The following is a 24,540-nucleotide window of genomic DNA, read 5'->3' as shown; positions in this document are numbered from 1 at the left end:
GTGGTAGAGCGCTTGCCTAGGAAGCGCAAGGCCCTGGGTTCGGTCCCCAGCTCCGGAAAAAAAAGGACAAAAAAAAAAAAGAACTAAAAGGAAACAAGCAGATGAATGAATGAATGAATGTAGCCAGGTATGGTGGCACTCGAGAGACAGAGGCAGACAGATCTCTGTAAGTTCAAGCCCAGTTGATCTATACAGCAAATTCCAGGACAACTAGAGCTACATAGAGAGACTGTCTCAACAACGACAAAATAAAATAAAACAAACAAATAACCAAGAAAATGTCTTACACAATAAAGAGTAATTGAGGAATATATCTGTCCTACTTAGAGTTTCTAGAGCTGCAACAAAACACTGTGACCAAAAAGCAAGTTGGGGAGAAAGGGTTTGTTCAGCTTACACGTCCACATCACTGTTCATCACCAGAGGAAGTCAGGACTGAAACTCACACAGGGCAGGAACCTGGAGGCAGGAGCTGATGCAGAGACCACGGTGAGGTGCTGCTTACTGGCTTGCTCAGTCTGCTTTCTTATAGCACTCAGGACCACCAGCCCAGAGATGGCACCACCCACAATGGGTTGGGTCCTCCACACTGAGTATTAACTGAGAAAATGTCTTACAGCTGGATGTCATGAAGGCATTTCCTCAACTGAGGTGCCCACAGTCCCTCTGATGACTCTAGCTTGTATCAAATTGAAAGAAAACCAACCAGTACAATATTCAACACCAACCTTTCGCTTATGAATTTCTCTCCTCCCTGTCCCTCTCCCTGTCCCTGTCCCTGTCCCTCTCCCCCTTCCCCCTCTCTGTCACACACACACACACACACACACACACACACACACACACACCCTACTATATCTTCACACATACACACTACACTCTCTCTCTTATACAGATATGCATACACACACCACACATACTTTCTATGTTTTACACACACACACACACACACACACACACACACACACACACACACAAAGGATGTGATGTCTGGAGCTCCAACCCTTGGAAGACTGAAGCAGGAGGGTTACATAACTCCAATAGTTTGAGGAAAAGCCTAGGAAACACGTACTGAGACTACTGTAGCCCCTTTCCCCAAAATCATAACAAATTTTAAAGCTTCTTTAAAAGGGGGGAGAAGGGAGAAGAAAAGAAATACAGGCTAAGTGGCTGAAAGCTTAAAGGAATAAATGAATAAACACACAAAAGGCTTGATAAACAACACACAAAGCGAGATCAAAGTCCGGAAAGGACTGTGAGGGGAAGAAACCCAAACCACTCATTTAGGATGGGAACAAACACACACTCGGACACAAAGACTCATTTTCATCCTGTTTAATCCCTGCGTGGGAAGAAGTAAAGGTTGACGCGGTGTTGAGTTTAGAGTGGGTATAAGGTTGAATGAATTCACCACAGATGAATTTGGAAGCTGACAGTGAAGAGGAATCTCGATGGCAGAGTGAGTGTGGAGTGAGAGGAACTGGCCTGCAGGAAGGAAGATGAGTTCAGTCGTCCCATTCATCATCCTCTTCATCCTCACCGGTCTGATCCTCCCCTTCATCTGGAGGAAGAAAGATTCAGAGTATTACTCAGGATAGGAAGGGAGGTTCGAAGGCCGTGAGAAAGGTCCTACAACCTAGGAGATAAAGCCTTGGCCCAGGTGGGTGCGGAGAGACTAAAGTTTTCTGCTAAAGGCACACCTTGGGCAAAATAGGGATTATGTTGAGGCAGTGGATTTCAAGTCCATGCAGTACTGAAAAAAAATGGTCAGGCTGAGTTTGGTAGCACATGCCTTTAATCCCAGCATTCTGGAGGCAGAGGCAAGTGGATCCAGCCTAGAGTTCCAGGATAGCCAGGGCTATCTATATAATAGTGAGACCCCATCTTAAACCAACAACAAAAAATGTTAATGGAGCTGCAAACACTGGTGCATTTGTATAACTTCAGCATGCAGGAGCTTGAGGCAAGAGGATCATAAATTTGAGACCAGGCTAGCTTATGCATAATGAGTTCCAGGCTAGCCTGGGCTACATAGTCAGACTCTGTCTTAAAAAGAAAAAGGGCTCAGTGGTTAAGAGCACTGACTGCTCTTCCAGAGGTCCTGAGTTCAAATCCCAGCAACCACATGGTGGCTCACGATCATCTGTAAAGGGGTTGGATGCCCTCTTCAGGGGTGTAGGCCATGCAGCAGAGCACTCATACATAAAGTAAACAAATAAATCTTTAAAAATAAAAATAAAGGCACCTGCCTCTGAGCCTAACAGCCGTAGTTTGATCCCCAGAACTCATAAGGTGGAAGGAGAAACCCTACACACATGAGATGCACATATGCACCAGCATACACACACAGACACTAAAGAAACAAACAGAAACGAATGCAAAAGTACGCATGCTAGAAATGTGGCCCAGTTCTTAGACAGCTTGTCTAGTACTTGAGAAGCATTAGGTTCGAGTCCCAGCATCACATAAACTTGAGTCGTGGTGCACACCTGTTATCCCAGCCCCAGGGAGGGGGAAGCCGGAAGATCAGAAGCTCAATATCATATAGTTTGTGCTGCAGGAGACCTTGCCTCAAACATGTTCTTAGTCTGAATATTCGTGCTAATGCCTTTGTCAGGTTTAAACATTAACAAAAGTGGAGTAATTTATTATTAATTCTTGGTGCATTAATGCTAATATTGCTGATTCAGAATGAAGCTAATGAGACTATTGTCAAATGACATTTGTTAAAATATCATCACAGAATGAATTCACATTAGTCTTGTGGACAAACTTAGGTTAATATTAATATTATTGTGGAGTCAGAATTAATGACATTATTGGGAACCTGCTTTCAACCTATTGGAACTAGAGCGAGATCAGTATCACCCCCACATTCTGGATTAATGACAATATAATTTGGCACATCCAGTTCTTAACATTGTAGAGAGGCTAGGCTAATGTCTGACAGCACACACACAGAGCATATGGAAGGATACAGAGAAGATTAGCATGGCCCCTGTGGAACGATGACACAGACATCTATGATGCATCATTCCATATTTTTTGCCCAAAATGTCTAGTTATATTAGCACGCCATAAGTTGATGTGTTTCTGTGAATTATTGGATTTAATGTTAATGTGACTGCCAAAGACGGAGGTTTCTCTTTTTTAAATTATGTCGTTCCTCATTTGTGTGTGGGCCCATGTATGAGTGTAGAAGTCAGAGAATAACTTGCAGGAACCAAATGAATGGTGGGTGTCACTCAAACTCACGTCATCAGGCTTGGCAGCAGGTGCCTTTTAGCCAACCTTTAAACGCCTTGCTTTTGTTTTTTGGTTTTTTTTTTTTTGTTTGTTCTTTTTTTCGGAGCTGGGGACCGAACCCAGGGCCTTGCGCTTGCTAGGCAAGTGCTCTACCACTGAGCTAAATCCCCAGCCCCACTTGCTTTTGTTTTGAGACAGGGTTTTCATATGTAGCCTTAGCTAGCTCTGGAACACTCTAAGTAGATGAAGCTGGCCTTGAACTCACAGAGACTCATCTGTTTCTGCCTCCCAAGTGGCAGGGCTAAAGGCACGTACACAAGCTCAGGAAAGATGGAGTCTTCATTTTTTTTAAAGTTTATTATTTTACGCATGTGTGTTTGCCTGCATGTACATTTGTGCCTCGAGTATGTGCCTGGTGGCTGTGGGGGCCAGAAGACTCTTCTGGATCCCTTGGAACTAGAGTTTATAGATAGTTTTGAGCTGCCATCTGGGCTGTGGGAATTGAACCCAGGTCCTTTGGAACAGCCGCTATCTCTTAACCAAAGATGGCGTTCTTTATAACAGCATTTTCACATGGTGAGCTAATGCTGTCTGACAGTTTCCTCTGAGATGAACATTGAAGTATTTCATCTGCTTAAGCCCGAAGGTAAACAACTCAAAATAGCTTCAGCAAGTCCCTGAAAGTGGCCAGATTCACCAGGCCCCTTCCTCTCAGAACAAGCAATACAGGCTACCGTGAGTCACTCTCAAGACATGCCAACCACAAAGAAGACCAGACCCGCTGCCTGGAAAAGGTTTAGACCAGAGTCACTTGGGAAAGACACTTCCCAGCCTGTTATCAGCCTGCAGGCTCCAGGCTCCCAACTTTTATGAGCTGTCACCCATGCTGGGATGGGATCTGGTGATACAGCTGTCTTGAATCATATCTGCTCCTGTAAGTGACCCCTCATCCATATTCCTGTAAGTAACCCTAATAAAATCCATTGATTCACCATGTTGGACTTTGGTGTTATCTGTCCTTCAGTCTGTCATGGGTTCCCTATCTAGGGTGAGAAAAGTCTTGTCACACAACTAAAGTTAGTATCACTGAACACATGCGGTTAATGTTCATACTGTGGGCATACCCTGGCAAATGTTAATATTATTGCCAAAGATGCACTTAATTATATTACTGCTGCCTGACGACTTGATGCCAACATGCTGAGAAGGGCCTTCAAAATCCATGTTTCTACGGTTATCCACAGATGGTGACTGTCAGCTTTCATTGCTGCGAATAGACATGAGCCTAAGGCTTTGAGCTAGACAACTGCTGGACCACTTAGCTCTTAACTCCAGCCTCTGTCCGTTGTTATTTTTCTGATTCGGGTTGGCCTTGAATGCAAGATCGTCCTTAACTTTTCCAGCACTGGGTTACACATATGCATCACATATATCACCATATGCACGGGCCTCTAGTGTCACCAGTAAGAGTGACATCTGGAGCTGTTTTCAAGCCAGTTCTAACTAGCTCCGGGGGTCAGGTCACAGTTCTGGCAGAGTGGGCTCACCTGAGGAGTGGATGACTTTACTCCTCTTCTGCATGACATGCATCAGGGCACCCACTAGGCCTTCTGACTGCTGAGGGAGTGCTTGCGGTACTGAGTTCTCCATAGCTCCAGGGGTCTGCAGCGAGAGGTTGGAGCAGAGAGGCGGGCTCAGGACTGTGAGAAGAGCATTTCTCCTGCCCTTTCCTCATTTCTTCTCTCACACACTCCAGTCTCTTTCAAGGGACCACACCAATCTCCAATTTATCACCGGGTCCCCCAAAGCCGGCATCTCAACCACGGCCCACAATGTTCCGACTTACACAGACCCCCGTTATCTATCCTGCCCGTCTTTACCTTGTTCAGCTGAATTCCTTGCCGGATTTGATCCAAAAGTGCGCCCCGGCCCCCACCAGGTGCTGGCCCCACCCCAGACACTGGAGTAGGAGGGAGCGGGGGAGGGGCTGGCCCACTTCCAGGGCAGACTGGAGGTGGTGGTGGTGGTGGTGGAGGTGGCGGTGGCGCTAGTGGTCCCCCAGCTCCAGGGAGTGGAGGAGGTGGTGGTCCAGATCTTCCAGTGGCTGGAGGGGGTGGTGGTGGAGGACCCCCTCGGCCCGGAGGTGGGGGCACTCGGGGTGTTGGTGGGGGCGGAGCACCCCCCATAGGTACAGGGGGCAGTGGACCACAGCGACCCTTATTACTCCCAACAGGGGGTCTTAGGGGCTGGCTTCCTCCTCCTCCTCGGCATGGTGGTGGTGGTGGTGGCTCTGCACAGGGGTAAAATAACACGTAAGTTTGATAAGTTTTGAGCTTCATTTTCTTTCTTTCTTTCTTTCTTTCTTTCTTTCTTTCTTTTAAACAAAGTCTCTTTTAAAAAAAATTTGGGGTTGGGGATTTAGCTCAGTGGTAGAGCGCTTGCCTAGCAAGCACAAGGCCCTGGGTTCGGTCCCCAGCTCTGGAAAAAAAAATTTTTTTTTTACTTTGTGTATAGAGGTACACTGTAACTGTCTTCAGACGCACCAGAAGAGGGCGCCAGATCCCATTACAGATGGTTGTGAGCCACCATGTGGTTGCTGGGAATTGAACTCAGGACCTCTAGAAGGGCAATCAGTGCTCTTAACCGCTGAGCCATCTCTCCAGCCCTTCATCTCTTTTTTTCTTATATATTTCTAGGGTAACAACCCCCAGGACCAGAGAAAAGAAAGCTTACCCTGGCGCCTCATCTCCTGCCGGACTGCCTCTAGACCACCCTGGTCCTCAATAAAGTCATAGATGAGCTTGGAGGTCTCTGCGTCAGTGAGTTGGGCCTCACTGATCCCTGCCCTAGAGAACAAACTGCGCAGATCCGGGTCGAGGTTGTTCACCTGTTCAAGTGGGAAAAGAGCAGAGCGGGGTTAAAAGCAGAAAGAGAATTAGGAAGGGGCACAGATTATCACCATAACCATAAAAACGAAGAACCCAAGAGGGCTGTGGAAGGGCAGGGGCTGGGCGTGCGCTCCGAGCCTTGGGCAATGGGAAAGTATGTGGAAACTGGGTGGAGTCAGGGGGTGTTTGGAGCTACTCACATCAAATCCGTTCTGTGGATCCCAGCCCACGTGGCTGACGTGTCTAGGGAAGGGAAGGGGATGTCAATCAAGCCCCAGGGTCTTCTTTACCTCTTGCCCTCTCCTTCCCAGAGGGAGTCCAAAAGGCCAGAACAAGTGAGCAAATACTTTGGTTCACATTCATCCGTCAGACCATTGGCTGGACCATGCCTCTGTCCCTCCTTCCATCTGCCTACACATACCTGTTTCCGGATTTGCCCACCAGTCTCTCCTCTCTTCTTTTCCTACCCATCTACTCCTACATTTACTTTTCCTTCCTTCCTACTGCTCTTCCCTCCTCTTCCTCTTCCCTTCTCCCACTTTCTTGTCTACGGGTTGTTGTTTTCTTCCATCTACTTTTTAAAAAGATTTATTTAGTTTGTGTATATGAGTACTCCATCTGCATGTGCACCTTACGCCTGCGCACCAGAAGAGGGCATTGGATCCCATTCTGAACGGTTGTGAGGCACCGTGAACCCTTGTCCTTAATGCTTCTATCTCAAAAGTGCCGGAGTACAGAAGTGCCCCACCGCACTTGGCAATCAATCCATTTGCTGTTTTACATGTTCTCTCCACACGTGTGTTCACTCATTATACACTATCCTCATTCTCTTGACTGTCTAGTTTTCTATCCCTGTCCACTATGTGGGTGAAACAATGAATCTGCATAACTGTCTGCATCCTCATTCACTCACCCATCCAGCTACCTGCCCACTCCTACCAATCCCCTACCCATTCATTCTTCGACCCATGAATTAATTAATGCTACCCACTCAGCCATCTGCCCATCCTTCCCTCTGCTCAGCTATCCACCTGCTCAGATGCGTCCCCACCCACCGGGATCCTAGGGGAAGAAGTTCTCACTTGAATCCACTTGGTGCACCAATATCAGCTTTACTGATCTTCTTTTTTCCTGAGCGTTTCTTATCAGTTGGGCCAGGGCCAGGTGCAGGGAGCCCACGGTAACGTGAACTTGTGATGTCAGGATTCTGAATGTCAACTGTCACAAGTCCCAGAGATAGTGGACCACCTGATGGGCCTGTGGAAAACATGGTGAATGAACCACTGACCAACTCACCTACTAACCAAAGCACAGGGGCAAGACATAGAAAGACCATTGGCAAAGTTTGTGGATCTGTTCAATGGTCGTGGAGGACAGGGATGAGAGAGGTCTATGCAAGGCCTATAGAATGGTGGATGGATCCCCAAGAAACACTGACGGAGTCACCAATTCATGTATCTTTCTCATTCAAGTACTTATTCATTCTCTGGCTCGTTGGCTAAAAGGCTTATTAAGTTACTCATTCATTCACTTAATCATTTAATCTTCCCTGGGTAGAATATTACCTCATCTCATTTTTGTGATTTAATTCTTTAAATGTATTATTATGTGTGTGTGTGTTTCTGTCTGTCTGTCTGTCTGTCTGCATGCATGCATACAAATCACATGTGTGGACGTCAGAGGACAACTTTGTGGAATTGTTTCTCTCCTATCTTTTTTTTTTTCCGGAGCTGGGGACCGAACCCAGGGCCTTGTGCTTCCTAGGCAAGCACTCTACCACTGAGCTAAATCCCCAACTCCGTTTCTCTCCTATCTTTATGTGGATTCGAGGGCTAGAACTCTGGTCTCTAGGCTTGGCGGCAAGCCCTCTTTATTCCTTATTCATCTGTTTACGTGCCCATCCATTAATTCTCTGAACCATCTATTCATTACTTAAATACAAGTAAATATTCATTTTACCCAAATACTCACTCCCCTATTTCTCTATAAGTCATCATCAGTTCATCTCTCAATAGTCACGCCTGCCACCAATCCATCAATGTGCTCCTCCATCCACCTAGCCATCCATCTACCTCTCTAGGCATATACAGATGCACCCAAGCCCTCATTCATCTACTAACCCCCCCACCATCTCTCCAGAGACATGAGAATCACCACTCACCCCCATGATCTCCACCGGGATGTGGGGGCACAGGTGGGAGCCCTCCTCTTCTCTCTGGTAAAATGGAATGAGTTCATATCTGTCCCAATCTTGCCCCAGGATTCTGGGTTAGTTCTTCATAACCTCTACTTGAACTAGAGGACTCACCCTCATTGGTTGGTGCTGGTGTCAGTGGTAGCTGGCGTCTTTCTGTAGTGAAACAGGGTGGACTGAGAGCCAAAACCATGAGAGGGGTTTATCCAGCCTCACACCCATGAAGCCACCTCTGTCTAACCCAGCCCCCCTCCCTCCTCGAGCCAATTCCCACCAAGGCCTCCTTACCTCCACTTTGCCTCTGATTCCTTTTTTGTATCTTCTCCTGCACCAAGGCCCGGAAGGCCTGGGCTTCACTCTCATCCGAAAAGTTCAGTCCTACTTGACAGTCCTATACATACCTTGAGGTCAGCAAACTTCTAGCACTCCCTCCCCCAACCCCCCATTCCCCCACAAGGATGTACAGACTGCTCACTTACATCTCCAGCAAAGGTGTGGAAGAATGGGGTAGGAGTAAGGTAAACCAGCTGTGAGTATAGCTCCTGTTCCCAGAGTAGTCGACCAGCCTGGAGAAGATGGAGAACATGCTGGCATCCATGAATCCTGGGTAGCAAACCTCTGCTTTCTGACCAGGAAGCATGGTGCCCAGATTTGGTGTCCCAGGGTTTTATTTAGAGCTCTTTGGCTCAATATTAGAGTTTGGGGTCTAGGTGTCTGATATGGAGGATTGGGGTACACTCTGAGAATCAGATACCCATGTGAGAGATTTAGGTTTGGGATTCAAAGCCTACATGTAGGAGTTGAGGGCTCTAAATTGTGAATTTAAGATTCTAGTTCTAAGAGTTGGATTGAAACAGAGTTGAAGTTGAGGCTCAGGTATAAATATGGTGCTTTGGGGAAGTTTGTGACGCAGATGAGGGTCTTGATAACGAGGTCAGTCTTCAGAATGAGAAAAACACAACTTGGGATCTGTATTGGTCTTTGGTTCTGGAGCTCAGAGGGTCATTGATATGAATGAGGGCTTGGGGACAAAAAACAAACTGGTTTTTCGAGTTGGGAACTAGCTTTACTGTCCAAGGGAGCATGGGGGTCACCTGTAGGCCATAAAGGCGGATGAAGTACGACTTCTGAGGGTTATCCTTCACGAAGCACACAGCCCCGCAGTGTTCCATGGTCCAGTGCTCAGCTCCAGGGGGCAGTGCCAGGTACAGCTGAACAACTGCAGTTGCCAGTGTCTAGGAGGGGAGAGCCCGGGATCAGTGGAGTCTGTTCATGGGTAACAAGGCCTGGTCCTTGATTGCTTGTGGCTGTCATGAGCTTGGGAAAAGAGATATAGCTAGGAGGAAGGTGAGTAGACAGCAAGATAATGGGGGGGTGAATCCTGGGAGAGGAGATGGGGAGAAGGGGAAAAGAGGGATGATGGGAAGGAGAAGGAGCAGGGAAGTATGGGTAAGAGGAGGAGGAGGCAGAAGGGGAAACAGAGGTATAGAGGAAGAGGAGAAAAGGGAGGGAGACTGGGAGGATCAGGGCATCTCCGAACTCACCCAGCATTTTCGGCCGAGAAGCTCGAAGAGTCTCTGGTTCTCATGGTCCTGGAGGAGGTTGGAAGGAATGTTCTGCTGAACTGCTGGTCCCCCTCGGCCCCCAGACCTGCCTCCTACAGGGCCACTACTCATGATGGTGCCTTCTGCCTTAGTCCTCTCCAGCTAAGAAAGCTCTGGGTGCAGGGTAAGAAGAGGAACTTCCGCAGTGAGCAAGGGAACAGGAAGTACAATAAACCACAAGGGAAATAAGTCCTCCAGGGGCCCCCAGAGGGCTTGTCCTCCTCTCTAGGACTGGCTTGGGCCCTCCTCCATTTGCCTGGCTAGATCCTGTGTGTAATGAGCTCAGGGTTTCTTCCTTTCGTCTTTCTTCCCAACCCTCTAACCCTCTCTGTGTGGGGCCATTTCCTTCTGACAAGCTCAGATCAACCTTGCTCTAGTCAACAATGAGAGAGAGTTAAGCCATCTGTAGTGCTTCTACTGCAGGGTAGCTACACAGAGCATAGTCACAAGTCTGTGTAGCCTCCTTCCGTCTTCCAAAAGCACTGAGTTGGCCTGAGGTTGTGTCTAAGGCTCCAGGTGCTAACAGGTCATTGCATTACAGCTTTTCCTTTTAAAGGCATATTGAACCAATCTCTAGCTTTGGACATTGCCAATAATATAAGGCCTTGACTCACTTCCCCATCTTTTACACTTGCCTCCTGTAGCTCCCTAATTACTTTCTTTTTAAAAATTTATTTATACTTTATGTGCATTTGTATTTTGCCTGTGTGTATGTTTGTGTGAGAGTGTCAGATCTTGGAGTCACAGTCGTAAGCTGCCATGCAGGTGCTGGGATTTGAACCTGGGTCCTCTAGAAGAGCAGTCAGTGCTCTTAACCACTGAGCATTCTCTCCAGCCCAAATTCAGACCCCCTACCCTTTTTTGTTTTCATTTTGTTTGGTTTTTGTTTTGTTTTATTTTGTTTTTTGAGGCAGGTTTCACTGTGTAAAGCCCTGGCTGTCCTAGAACTCACTCTATAGACCAGGCTGGCCTGGAACTCACACAGATCCACCTGCCCCTGCCATCTGAGTGCTAGGATTAAAAGCATGTGCCACAGGGGTTGGGGATTTAGCTCAGTGGTAGAGCGCTTGCCTAGCAAGCGCAAGGCCCTGGGTTTGGTCCCCAGCTCCAAAAAAAAAAAAAAAAAAAAAGAACCAAATAAAATAAAATAAAATAAAATAAAAAAGCATGTGCCACTATGCCTGGCCCCTGGCCCTAATTACTTTCTTTTTAACCTTATTCTGGAAGGAAGGACTTCACAGTATAAATAAATACTAAAACAACATCATGATTGATTTTTTTTATTATATTGGGACTTTTTGAAAGTATGTAACCTTTGAAGGCTTAAATTTCTCCATCTTTTAGTGATGAGGATTGGCTACAGGGCCTTGACCAGGTTAAGTACATGCTGTAACAGTGAGCCATACCCTCATGTCTTCTCATTCCATTGCCTCAGGGATGAGGCCAGGGAGGGGGATCTCGGGTGTAGGGACAGCAGTTTGACACGCTGAACAGGTCTCAGGTGTGGGTAAAGACCTTTGAATTGGATGTCCCCAGGGCTGCCTGGAACTTGACTCTCTATGCCTGCAGGCACAAGGTCTTAGCTCCTGGACTCAGGCTTCAAATGACTGTTGAGATGAGTCCTCCAACTTCCTCCACCCTCTCACCTAGTCTCCTAATAGTTTATGGAGCCCACAACACACAGAAATACTGACATCTCCGGATCTGAAGCACCTTACAACCTGATATTTATTGTCTTTCATTTGGGGGGAGAGAGTGGGACCTATAGAGTCTCACTTAGTCCAGGATGGCCTTGAACTTGTGTCATTGTGGGTGATATTAAACTTCTGACCATTCTGGGAATTGAACCTCTGGAAGAGCAGTTAGTGCTCTTAACTGCTGAGCCGTCTTTACCTCATCTCATATGCTGGGATTATAGATACCATTATCCTTGCCTTTTCCAAGTACATATTTGTCTTTTTTTTTCTTTTTTCTTTTTTCGGAGCTGGGGACCGAACCCAGGGCCTTGCGCTTGCTAGGCAAGCGCTCTACCACTGAGCTAAATCCCCAACCCCCATATTTGTCTTTAAAAAGCCATTGTAGGATGCTGGGTATGGTGACACATACTTTTATCTCCAGAATTTGGGAGGCAGAGGCAGGAAGATCACTTTGATTTTAAGACCAGGGGGTCTACATAGTGAATTCAAGAAGAGCCAGAGCTACACAGTGAGACCGTTTCTTGAGAGAGAGGGAGGGGGAGAGAGAGAGAGAGAGGAAGAAGAAGAAGAAGAAGAAGAAGAAGAAGAAGAAGAAGAAGAAGAAGAAGAAGAGGAGGAGGAGGAGGAGGAGGAGGAGGAGGAGGAGGAGGAGGAGGAAGATGGGGGAGGGAGAGGGGAGGGGGGAGGAGGAGGAGGAGAAGAAGAAGATGAGGAGGAGGAGGGGGAGGGGGAGAAAGAGGGGGAAAGGGGGAGGGGGAGGAGGAGGAGGAGAAAGAGGAAGAAGAGGAGGTAGAGGGGAGGGGGAGGAGGAGGAAGAGGGCTGAAGGGGGAGGAGGAGGAGGAGGAGAAGAAGAAGAGGAGGAGGAGGAGGAGGAGAAGAAGAAGGAAGAAGAAGAAGAAGAAGAAGAAGAAGAAGAAGAAGAAGAAGAAGAAGAAGAAGAAGAAGAAGAAGAAGAAGAAGAAGAAGAAGAGGAGGAGAAAGAAAAAGACATTCCAGGCTGCGAGTGGCCCAGTGTGTTAGAGCTGTGGTTTACATTTCCTGTATTGTATGTGTGTACATTTCTAGGTAAACATCTCAATTAATTAAACTGTTTCTACAAGAAATGTATTACAGACTGACTTCTAACTTTCCATGTAGCTGAAGCTGACCTTGAACTTCTGATCCTGAAGCCCCAACTTCCCAAGTACTGAGATTATAAGCATGTACCACTATGATTTTTGGGATGCTGAGAGTCAAACCCAGGGCATCCTGTGCCAAGCAACAGCTGTACTGGCTAGAGTTCTCTCATTTTAACAGTACTGAATGTTGTCTACTAAGAATTTCTAGAAACTAGCCAAACGTAAACACTCAAGAAATATGTTTATTGGGGATGGTGGCACACACATGCAATCCAAAATTTTGGAAAAGAGAGGCAGGAGGATCAGGTATTCATGGTCAGCCAAAACTACATAGTGAATTAGAGGTTGGCCTGGGCTGCATGAGACCCTGTCTCAAAAAGAAAATGTGTTGAAGGAATAAATGGGAGGACTAATAGTCTTTGATTTGGGGCTAGACAGATGGCTCAGAGGTTAAAGAGCACCGACTGCTCTTCCAGAGGTCCTGAGTTCAATTCCCAGCAACCACATGGTGGCTCACAACGATCTGTCATGAGATCTGATGCCCTCTTCTGGTGTGTCTGAAGACAGTTATAGTGTACTCACATACATAAAATAAGTAAATAAATATTTAAAAATAAATAAATAAAAAGAAAAAAGGAAAAAAAGTACTGTCTGTTAACTCACTCAGTATTCCCAGGTAACCCTATGGAAAAGGCACAGTTCTTATGCAACAATTTTCCTGGTAGGGAGATTGCAGCACAAACTGTCTGTGGTCATGAAGCTGATGCCAGCTCTGTAAGAAATGGTTCCTAAACTCTTAGGAGGCACCCCCAGGATATGATAAAATTCGTGGAGTGTGAGAGATTGCTCAGAGGCTGTTCTTCTGAATAGTACCCACCCGGCAGCTCTTAGGCTTGTTTAAATTCCAGTTTTCGGGGCTCCAACACCCTCTTCTGGCTTCTATGGACACTAGGCACACACATAGAGCATAGGCATAGATGCAAGCACAACACTCACATGCATGAGATTAAAATCAACTGCCCCGCTCCTATGGGTTTTTCTTCTTCATCTTCTTACTGCTTCTGTAATAAGAAGCACAAGAGCTGCCCCCATTACTCTATAGACATGACGTCAAACGTCCATGCTTCTGCTAGTTGGGATTTTTAAAATTAACATTGCATAGTTGTGATTCTGTCTGGGTGTGTGCCTTTAATTGGGAGGCAGAGGCAGAGGCAGAGGCAGAGGCAGAGGCAGAGGCAGAGGCAGAGGCAGAGGCAGAGGCAGAGGCAGAGGCAGAGGCAGAGGCAGAGGCAGAGGCAGAGGCAGAGGCAGAGGCAGAGGCAGAGGCAGAGGCAGAGGCAGAGGCAGAGGCAGAGGCAGAGGCAGAGGCAGAGGCAGAGGCAGAGAAGATCTCTATGAGCTCAATGCTGGGCTGGTCAACATAGTAAATTTTAGACCAGTTTAGGCTATTTGGTGAAACCCTGTCTCAAAAAAGAGAAAATTAACTATGGCTGTGTTTCTGCTTTTATTTGTAAGTAGCAGACAGAATTATAATTTATACTTTTTCTCTAAAAAAAAGGGGGGGGTTGGGGATTTAGCTCAGTGGTAGAGCGCTTGCCTAGGAAGCTCAAGGCCCTGGGTTCGGTCCCCAGCTCCGAAAAAAAGAACCACAAAAAAAAAAAAAAAAAAACCACCACCACCACCAACAACAGAAAAGAAAACCTAAATCATATATTTGTTTAAGATTTATTTATTTAGTTATTTAATGTACACTGTCACTGTCTTCAGACATACCAGAAGAGGGGGCATCGGATCCCATTACCTCTGTGTGTGTGTGTGTGTGTGTGTGTGCAGATACACCACCAGAGGCTCCATGACTCCATGATCAGCTCTTCTTCCCAGCCCCCAGGGCCCTCAGGTGGGGAACTGCTTCCAGTTTTGGTCTTGCTTGTTTGTTTCCCACCCCACCATGCTCCAGACAGGGTTTCTTTGTGTAGTTCTGGCTGTCCTGGATCTTGCTCTGTAGACCTTGAACTCAGAGATCCTCCTGCCTCTGACCCCGAAGTGCTGGGATCAAAGTGTGTGTCACCACAGCCCAGCTAGATGATGTTGTTATTGTGGCTGTTGTTTTGTCTTTTATTTTGTAAAATACTTGAGCTATAACTCCAGTAGCCTCAAACTCATGGTTCTCAGCTTCCCAATAGCTGGAATTACAGATGTGTATCACCGTGGCCAGCTTGTTTCCTGTTTATAGTGTTAGCTAGTACTTACTCTGCTTTACGATTGGCCTTCCATGTCTGTGACTTTAATCAATAAAGGATTTAAAAATATCTGAAAAATAAATAAATAAATAAATGAAAAAACCCTCCTTGCTTCTGTATTAAATATGGTCTGAATATTCGAGAATTCCTGGAAAGAAGATGTGAATCCAGAACCTGTTTGACTGGATAAAATTGCACAGACAGGGAGAGGTTGGATATTACCTTATCCTTGGGCTGGTTTAACTCCTAGAGCAGCCAGCCATTTCTTGCCCACCTTTGTGTCAGAACTAACATCCTGTTAGTAAAAGATAAAACCGTTGGGAATCTATTGATGTAGCAGACTTCTTGGTTTCCACCTAAAAGCTAGGAATGCTATCAGATAGCACCTTGGGCTGATAAAAAGCTTCTGCCATCTCTGATGTACCCACCAGTGTGTTTTAAACTTGTCTTGATTTATGACACTCTTTGTTCTGTGAAACTACAAAATTGGATGAAACTGCTTCCACGTAGGAACCTGACATTTGGGGCCAACTAAATCTGTGTTCCCAAACCATGGTCACTCAGAATGTCTTCAGAATAATCTCCTATTCTCTTGAAGATGAGTGCTGTAGGTGTGGTAATAATGGGCAGTTATTTTATTGACATTGCTCCAAAAGGAAGACAAGACTAAGGGCTATAGAGATAGCTCAGTGGTTAAGAGCACTGACTGTTCTCTTCCAGAAGTCCTGAGTTCAAGTCCCAGCACTCATGTGGTGGCTCACAACCATCTATAAAAGGATCCGATGCCCTCTTCTGGCATGCAGGTGTACGTGCAGCAGATCACTCATACATAACGTAAATAAAATTTAAAAATTAAAAAAACTAAAAAAAATAAGAATAGCAACTCTCTACAGAGCATTACATTGTAGGATTTGAGTCATACTGCATTACATAGGAAGGTATATGTAAAAGCTACATCATTTTATACAAAAGAGAGAGTCATTGGAGGAACAGGGTATCTGCTGGAGCAGGAGGATGGACCTAACCCCTAACAAATGACAATGGGGGAGTCAAGTATGCTGGCATGGCCAAAAACCTAGCATTCAGGAGACTGAGACAGGAGGATTGCAAGGAGCTTGAGACCATCCGATCTATGTAGTATGTTTTAAACCAGCCAAGGCTACAAAGACTGTGTCAAAAGAAAAACAACGAATGATTATAATTTGTAAAGATGTTGCCTAAAAGATCCCAATTGCATACCTCAAGCCCTGAATTGGGTATCTTTACATTCTGGTTCCCACCATACAACTGAGTCCACCCTGAAAATTTACTTACACATGGGGATGGGCCAACTACTGTTTCTTAAGAACTAGATGAGAGTGAGATGGCAAATTTTACTCCTGAGGTGTTTCCTGAGGCCAGGAGTAAGTGAGTGGTTTAGAAGCCTCGAGTCCTGGCACGGTGAGTGAGGAACCGGGTGTGCACAGAGAACATCTGTAGAGATAAGAGTCACTTGTGCTGTGCTGAGGGCTGAACTCTGTGCTGCCTTGTGTTTCAGAGGCTTTAAAGTCCATCTTGAGCAACACCGTACACACACACACACACACACACACACACACACACACACACACACACACACACGTACACACACAGCTCGGTAGCTAATGGGCTAGAAGCTAAATTTGGAGCTATACAGTTTGGGCTCTGGCTCTTGTCCTCTTGTCATCCCTGTCCTTTCTGGTGAGCTCTGAGTACCTCAGTTCCCTCTTCCACAGCAAAGAAAATAATAGTCGTTAAGGCCATTAAGATGACTAAGACCATTGGTGTAATGTGATGAAGATGCGGGCGAAATCTGTCAGGTTATAATTATTTTTTAAAATAATTATATTATGGGGTTGGGGATTTAGCTCAGTGGTAGAGCACTTGCCTAGGAAGCGCAAGGCCCTGGGTTCGGTCCCCAGCTCCGAAAAAAAGAACCAAAAAAAAATAATTATATTATTTTAGTTTTATATTATCATCATTATTATTTGAGGCAGTTTTATGTAGCCCAGACTGGCTATATAGTTGAAGATGGGTACCATCTCCTGAGTGCTGGGGTCACAGTGTGTGTCAGTCAACAAGCCTGGGTGAGTTATTATTTGTCATTTTTATAAAACATCGAGTAATGTTCAGTATTACTCCAAGCTTCTCCCCGCCCTCCTCGGTCGCTCCTATATCTCAGTGCTCAGCGGGTTAGGCAGGAGGATATCCTTGAGTTTGAGGCGAATGTGGCCAGCATGGTATGTTCGAGGCCAGCTTGGACACACATAGTATGCGACCCTGCCTCAAAATTAAAAGCCAGGTCGCTCCCAGCAAGTCTTCCCTGTCACAAACGTCTGTGGTCTCAGGACTGAAAACACCCTGAGAATTTGTGTTCAAGGGAAGTATCCACTTCAAAGCCTGTGACGCTAGCATGGATCAAACCACTGCGCGTGGCCCGAGGGGCGCCCACGTCTCAGCCCCTGCGGCCCGGCACAAGCACGGCCGCCCGGACTGAACCACAGGGGTGTCGGGTGTGGGGGGGAGATCGGGAGCGGAGCCGCAGCCGGGGCTCACGCCACTACGGAGAGCGGCCATCTTGGAACGGTCCACTTGTTGATGGGGGAGGAGCGAGGAAGCGGCGCCTGGCCCCAAACGACCACCGGTCCGCCCGCCACACGACCCCGTCCTGGCCTGCCGTTTGCCGTTTGACTCTGGCGGATGGCAGGATCGAGTCGGCGGAAGGACTCTGTCCCACCCTCCACGTTCACCAGCTTTCCTCTGACCCCCTATCCTTCCGTTTGGAACCTGTTCCCAAGGCATTCGCGCAGGCCATTGGCTCGGGAGCTATCCTGGTGACTTCTGATTGGTTCGAGGCTGCCATAGTGATCTCTGATTGGTTTCTAGTCAGATGGAGGCGGGACTTTTCCTTTCTCAGGCTGCGGCCCTAGGAATAGCGTAGCTCCGCCTCCACGTTTGCACCAGTTCCTGTTGACAGCCTCGGTGCATGCGCAATGGTTGTAGCCTGTGACTGGGCATCCTGCCAAAGTCGGGCTTTAGGTTTAGGGACCTTGTGTAGTGGATTCAAATACCACCTCAGTCTGTAAAATTAGTCGTGGGTAAAAAGCTAACGGAGGGCACTTGTTTACTCTGGAAGGTTAGGGAGCTCGCACTATGGGGCTTAGGACTTCTGCAATGAATACTTTAGTAGCCAACCTGGGTCATATAAAGATTTATTTTATATATATACACACACTGTAGTTGTCTTCAGACACACCAGAAGAGGGCGACAGATATCATTACAGATGGTTGCGAGCCACCATGTGGATGCTGGGAATTGAACTCAGGACCTATGGAAGAGCAGTCAGTGCTCTTAACCACTGAGCCATCCTCCAGCCCAAGTCAATTTTTTAAAATTGCGTTTTGTTGTTTGGTTCTTTTGAGGACAGGGCTCAGTGTAAATTTTGTTCTTCAAACAGGGTAATTTCTTAGTGATCCTTGATCATGTGTAGCAGAAGCTAAGCTTTGGTGGCACAGGCAAGTGGATCTCTGAGTTTGAAGCCATCCTGGTCTACAGAGCATGTCCCAGGGTTTCAGGACAGTCAGGGCTACACAAAGAAACTGTCTCAAACAACAAACAACAAACAAACAAAAAAAAAAAAAGACATGCCACAGGAGAGTGAACGTTTATGGTAATAGTAAAATCTTCCTCTGAGCACAAAAGAGCAATCTTGCTACTCCTGCAAACAAAAGACACCAAAGGGAGACTCCAGGGTCTACCAACTGAAGTCGTGATCAGTCTAGTTCCACAGACCCGGCTTGGTGTTCAGAACACCTATATCAAAACAGTCAGCACACATCTGCTCCTCAGGGATTGGAAGCACAAGGAAAACATTTCTCAATACTAAAAATTCTGTGTAGTCTGGATGAATCTGAAAAGAATTGAGGTTTTCTTTTTTTTTTTTTTCCTTTTCTATTTTTCGGAGCTGGGGACCGAACCCAGGGCCTTGCGCTTGGTAGGCAAGCGCTCTACCACTGAGCTAAATCCCCAACCCCTGAAAAGAATTGAAATATGGACTTCAGATATGTCTTCTCTGTGCACTTTGAAAGTAAGAGTTGTCTGGTACCCATTCTGAAAGTACAGTTATTAAAGCAACGTTTTCCTTCAAAACTTAAATTTTATTTAAAAAAGTATTTTCTTTACAAAGCTTTAAAATCTTACTTATTGCCAGCAATTATCTTCTTGTACAGCTGACACAATATTTGGGTTTTGTTTGTTTCTTTTTGAGACAGATTCTCTCTGGTCCTGGCTTGTCTGAAACTGACTGTGGAGGCCAAGTTAACTCTAACTCAAAAATTTCACCTGCTTCTGTCTACCATGTTGAGATTAAATGTGGGTCACTACAACTGACAACAGAAAACATTTTGAAGCACTTTACTTGTGAATTTTCTTTGATTTTTTTTTTTACTGAAAAATACTGTTTTTTTTTTCTTCATTTTCTCTAAGTACTACAGAATGAAGCCAGAACCTTTTTCATGCTAGGAAAGTATCCTGCAACAGAGGTACATCCTGGGTCCTATTTTTTGTCTTTTTTAAAAAAAATCCTTACACAGAAATTCTCTGTGTTGCCCCTGGCTGTCCTAGAACTTGTATCGAAGGCTGGCCTTGAACTTAGAGATCTGCCTTTCTCTGCCACTGGACATCTGGGGTTAAAAGCCACAGGGCTGGGCTGTAAAGTGTTTTTAAATTTTTTTGTTATTGTTTTTGTTTTTTTAAGACAGGGTTTCTCTGTGTGGTCTTGGCTGCCCTGGAACTTGCTCTGTATGTAGACCAGGGTAACCTTGAACTAAGAGATCTGCTTGTCTCTGCCCCCTGAGTGCTAAGATTAAAGTTGCAGGAGACCACCATTCAGCTGATATGAGGGGTGTGGATATAGCTCAGTAGTAGACTGAATTTACAGTGCCCTGGTTTGGTCCCTAACACCAGAAAAAAATAGTAAAAAAAGACAAACTTTCACCAAAGGAGTATCTACAGGGCATACTAATGGACAAGACATGGTATAATTTGCTATCTAGGTTAAATACGTAATTATTGGTCTAAACAACCAAATGGAAGGTGCGGCCTGACTTTAAAAGTGAAAACAGGGCTGGAGAGATGGCTCAGCGGTTAAGAGCACTGACTGCTCTTCCGGAGGTCCTGAGTTCAAATCCCAGCAACTACATGGTGGCTCCCAACCATCTGTAATGGGATCCGATGCCCTCTTCTGGTGTGTCTGAAGACAACTATGGTGTACTCATATACATTAAATAAATCTTAAGAAAAAAATGAACAGGCAGAACTAATTATTAAAAATGAAAACAGCACCTTTGATGGTGTAGGGAGAAAAGGACATTTAAATTGCTTATGTGGAGCTGGTGAGATGGCTTCATTCAGTTCCTGGATCCCAAGATGAAAGGAGAGAACAGGTCAGCACACAGTCTCTGACCTTCATGCCTATGTCATATTGCATGCATCTCCCTTGCATGTACATAATTAGTACAGTTTGCATTTATTGATTTAAAAAAACCTGGGGCTGGAGAGATGGCTCGGCAGTTAAGAGCATTGACTTCCAATGGTCCTGAGTTCAATTCCCAGCCACTACATGGTGGTTCACAACCATCTGTAACTGCAGTTCTAGGGTATCAGAAACCCTCTAATGGCCACTGCAGGCAACATGTATGCACACAGACATACATGTAGATAAAACATTCCCATAGAAGAAAACTTAAAACATTTTAATTGCTATTTTAGTGTATCTGTCCATTCTATTATAAAACTCTCTCCACTTCCAAAGAGGGCTCAAAATTTTTAGTTGGTTTCAGAATCAAACTGGTAATATTAAAATTTGGTCCAGCATCTGGGTAGTGGTGGTTCATGCCTTTAATCCCAGTACTCAGGAGGTAGAGACAGGTGGATCTCCTAGAGTTTGAGGCCAGCCTGGGCTACACAGCAGGTTCCTGACAGGCACAGATACACAGAAAAGTCTGTCTTAAAAAAACAGAAGGAAAGAAAGAAAGAAAGAGGAGAGAAAAACAACTTCCAGTAATATAGTTATGACGGTAAAAAAATGCTTTTTGTCTAGCTTGATGGTATGACTTAAATTTCTGAAACCCACATGATGGAAAGAAGTGACTCCTGCAAGTTGTTCTTTCGCCTCCACACACACAAAGTTTGGTAAGTGTACACACATATGCACACACACAAATACACAAAAAGAAATGAAAAAATAATAAATAAATGTAAAACATTTAAACTAAGTTGTAGAGTCTAGGAATGTGACTGGTAGAATGCTTTTGTAACATCATGAGTCCCCTCAGTGTAGTCTCAGCTGCACCTGCATATGAATGCATACCCACCCTATGTCACACACACACACACACACACACACACACACACACGCACACATACATGCATGCACGCATGCACGGACACTCACACCTCAGCACCTTGTTGATACGCAGTAGCCAGGGCAGCTCTCCTTTTATAAAAAAAGCTAACCTTTCTTTTTTACTTTTGTGCTTTTGCGAGCTTGAATTCAAGTGGTCAGGCTTGGCAGTAGGCGAATTTTACCCACTGACCCTGGTAGGCTAATTTTTTTTTTAAAGATTTATTCATTTATTATATATAAGTACACTGTAGCTGTTTTCAGATACACCAGAAGAGGGCATCAGATCTCTTTACAGATGGTTGTGAGCCACCATGTGGATGCTGGGAATTGAACTCAGGACCTCTGGAAGAGTAGTCGGGTGCTCTTAACCGCTGAGCCATCTCTCCAGCCCAGGCTAATTTTTTTTAATTATGAAGGAGTGAGGAATACAGCTTACTCTTACAGAGACACAGAAATCCCCTAGATATGGAATTTGCCCTCCCCCAACCCCCATATATCATAGTAGCTGTTTTAACAGAGCGCTAGATAACAGTGTTGTCTTTTGGGTTCTCAGCATTAACAGGTGACTTGGTTTTAGATAGAGGTGAGCGTGGGCCTGCTTTGGTCTGATTGGACTTTTAGCAGACTAAACACCAAATCTGTCCTCTTAGTGCAACTCGGAGCCGGCAGCTGTGGCAGGAGCTGATAACTGAACTGGCCAAAGAACTGTCAGCCATCCATTTCCCAGGACTTGTGGAGAGAGGCCTACTGAGTTCTTTTTTTTTTAAAGAATTATTTATTTTATGTATATGAGTACACTCTTGCTGTCTTCAGACGCACCAGAAGACGGCATCAGATCTCATTACAGATGGTTGTGAGCCACTATGTGGTTACTGGGAATTGAACTCATGGCCTGCTGGAAGAGCTGTCAGTGCTCTTACCACTGAGTTATCTCTCCAGCCTCCACTGGATTTCTTTTTTTTTTTCTTTTCTTTTTTTTGGAGCTGGGGACCGAACCCAGGGCCTTGCGCTTGCTAGGCAAGCGCTCTACCACTGAGCTAAATCCCCAACCCCGTTCCACTGGATTTCTTAAATCCATGATTTGAAACTTTCAGTATCAATTTGGACCCACTCTATAGGACTATATAGACGGCCTCCAGGTGTTTAACATAATCATGAGGACATCATGTCCTCTTTATACTGGGTGACAAGACAATAAAGTAAGAGGTGGGCATTTTGGTGGCAGGGCATAAGGACAACAGTTGTAGCAACTATAACAGCTTGTCTGGATTAAAGGTGTATCTTCTCACTTTAGTGGCTGCTTACCTTCTGTGTGTAAGGCCCTGGGATACTCTACAACTTCCCGAGAGAGAGAGAGAGAGAGAGAGAGAGAGAGAGAGAGAGAGAGAGAGAGAGAGAGAGTGCCACAGAGCCACAGAGCCACAGAGCCACAGAGCCACAGAGCCACAGAGCCACAGAGCCACAGAGCCACAGAGACAGACACACAGAGACAGAGAGAGCACCTGAGAGAGCTATATTCCCAGGGTATACTTTCTTTTCTAAAAACTTAAAGGTAGGCTGGATGTGGTGTTATATAACATAAACAAGCACTCAGGAAGGAGATGCAGGCGGACCTCTATGAGCTCCTGGACAGCCAGGGCTACACAGTGCGACCCTGTCTCACCCATGGGGGTTTGTGCTTATTTGAGTACACCTGTGCCAACAGAGTAATCTTCAAACTCTAGCAGCCATCACAGTCCCTTGCTGGGCAGGGATGTATATCCATCCATCTTCATATTGTTTATTTAGAAAGTAGGAGCTAGGGTCTGGGAAACTGTCAGTAAAAACTTCCCCAATAATGCAGATGCAGCCTTTGAAGACCCCACTTTGAGGACCCCTGTCTTATTGCCAGGCGTCATGAAATAGCAGTGGAAGTTAGAAGGCATGGAGGCCCTGGACCATGTGGCTCCATGGTCAGTGATAACTTCTCGCAGGCCTTGAGGTGAGTGTTCGCAGGTTTCTGCACCGAGAGCAGCCTCTTTAGCCTGACCACCTGATCATGGAACTGAGAGGAGCTCTCACAAAGGGCAATGCAATTCTACAAAAGACATCTTAGGATCTGCAGCTTGGATCTGTAATGATTTCCAATTTAAAGGAACAAAGCTGCTACCCACAGGGTAGCTGCCCTCCTACTGGCAGGCAGCCTATCTCCCAACTCTCAGCCTGCTTGCTTCCCTAGCATTTTTTTCAGACCCAAAGGGTGGGAAAAGAGAACATCAATTTGGGGAGTGGGTGAAGGATTACAAAGCTTTTCTGGTTTCTAGGGCAACACTGCCACCAAGAGTAAGCTGTGAGGCATCGCAAGCGGTGAAGTTAAACAAGAAGAAACTGCAAAACCTGGCTGTGAAACTGCTGTCAGCCATTTCTAGAGTCATGAGAAGGATCCAGCAACAATGAAAAGGGATGCAGAAGCCACAGGGGTGTGTGTGTGTGTGTGTGTGTGTGTGTGTGTGTGTGTGTGTGTGTGTGTGTCTGTGTGTGTGTGTCTGTGTGTGTGTGTGTCTGTGTCTGTGTCTGTGTCTGTGTGTGTCTGTGTGTGTGTGTGTGTGTGTGTGCATGTGCGCATGTGTGTGGATATGGATGTGTGTGCATGTGTGTGGGTATGGATGTGTGTGTGTGTGTGTGTGTGTGTGTGTGTGTGTGTGTGTGTGTGTTGCCTGTAATCTCAGCCACTCGAGACTGACACTGGAGGATTGCTTGTGCCCAAATATCAGAAGCAACACATGATGTGATCTTTTCTTTAAAAAAAAAAAGGAGGAAATGAAAAGAAAAAAGGAGGACTGGAGAGATGGCTCAGTGGTTAAGAGCACCGACTGCTCTTCCAGAGGTCATGAGTTCAATTCCCAGCAACCACATGGTGGCTCACAACCATCTGTAATGAGATCTGGTGCCCTCTTCTGGCCTGCAGTCACATATGCAGGCAGAATGCTGTACATAAAATAAATATTAAAAAAAAAAAAAGAAAAAAGGAAGGGGGGAGGAAGGAGGAAAGAAGGGAGGGAGAAGAAAGAAGGCAGGCTCAGAAGTCAATTTGAAGATTAAAGATGGGACAAAGGGACCAGCCTGATCGTTTAATGTTTGCTACCTT

The 24,540-nt window shown here is 45.8% G+C and overlaps 1 protein-coding gene and 1 non-coding gene across 2 annotated transcripts; one reads left to right on the top strand and one right to left on the bottom strand.

Moving 5' to 3' along the window:
• Window positions 1-1,320: 1,320 nt before the first annotated feature.
• Was (WASP actin nucleation promoting factor) lies at window positions 1,321-10,066 on the bottom strand. Its single transcript, NM_001398747.1, has 12 exons — window positions 9,873-10,066; window positions 9,423-9,563; window positions 8,808-8,894; window positions 8,617-8,719; window positions 8,443-8,484; window positions 8,296-8,349; window positions 7,217-7,391; window positions 6,335-6,377; window positions 5,980-6,133; window positions 5,127-5,536; window positions 4,794-4,908; window positions 1,321-1,561 (listed from the first exon to the last, which is right to left on the bottom strand). The coding sequence occupies exons 1-12, from the start codon at window positions 10,002-10,004 to the stop codon at window positions 1,506-1,508; spliced, it is 1,512 nt and encodes a 503-aa protein (NP_001385676.1). The 5' UTR covers window positions 10,005-10,066; the 3' UTR covers window positions 1,321-1,505.
• Window positions 2,942-3,046, top strand: LOC120099411 (U6 spliceosomal RNA). The gene has a single exon (XR_005498599.1). It is a non-coding gene; the product is annotated as a U6 spliceosomal RNA (small nuclear RNA).
• Window positions 10,067-24,540: the final 14,474 nt, after the last annotated feature.

The sequence above is a fragment of the Rattus norvegicus genome, chromosome X, assembly GCF_036323735.1.
Source record: "Rattus norvegicus strain BN/NHsdMcwi chromosome X, GRCr8, whole genome shotgun sequence".
NCBI classification, from domain to species: Eukaryota; Metazoa; Chordata; class Mammalia; order Rodentia; family Muridae; genus Rattus; species Rattus norvegicus.
This window is presented reverse-complemented; position numbering and strand designations above follow the sequence as displayed.

Excerpts from the sequence above, each read along its gene's own strand:
- Was (NM_001398747.1), bottom strand. The coding sequence starts at position 10,004 with ATGAGTAGTGGCCCTGTAGGAGGCAGGTCTGGGGGCCGAGGGGGACCA. Across the intron at positions 8,895-9,422 it reads TCCGCCTTTATGGCCTACAG|GCTGGTCGACTACTCTGGGA; the intron begins GTGACCCCCATG and ends CATCTTCTCCAG. Across the intron at positions 4,909-5,126 it reads AAGGAATTCAGCTGAACAAG|ACCCCTGGAGCTATGGAGAA; the intron begins GTAAAGACGGGC and ends CTCTCGCTGCAG.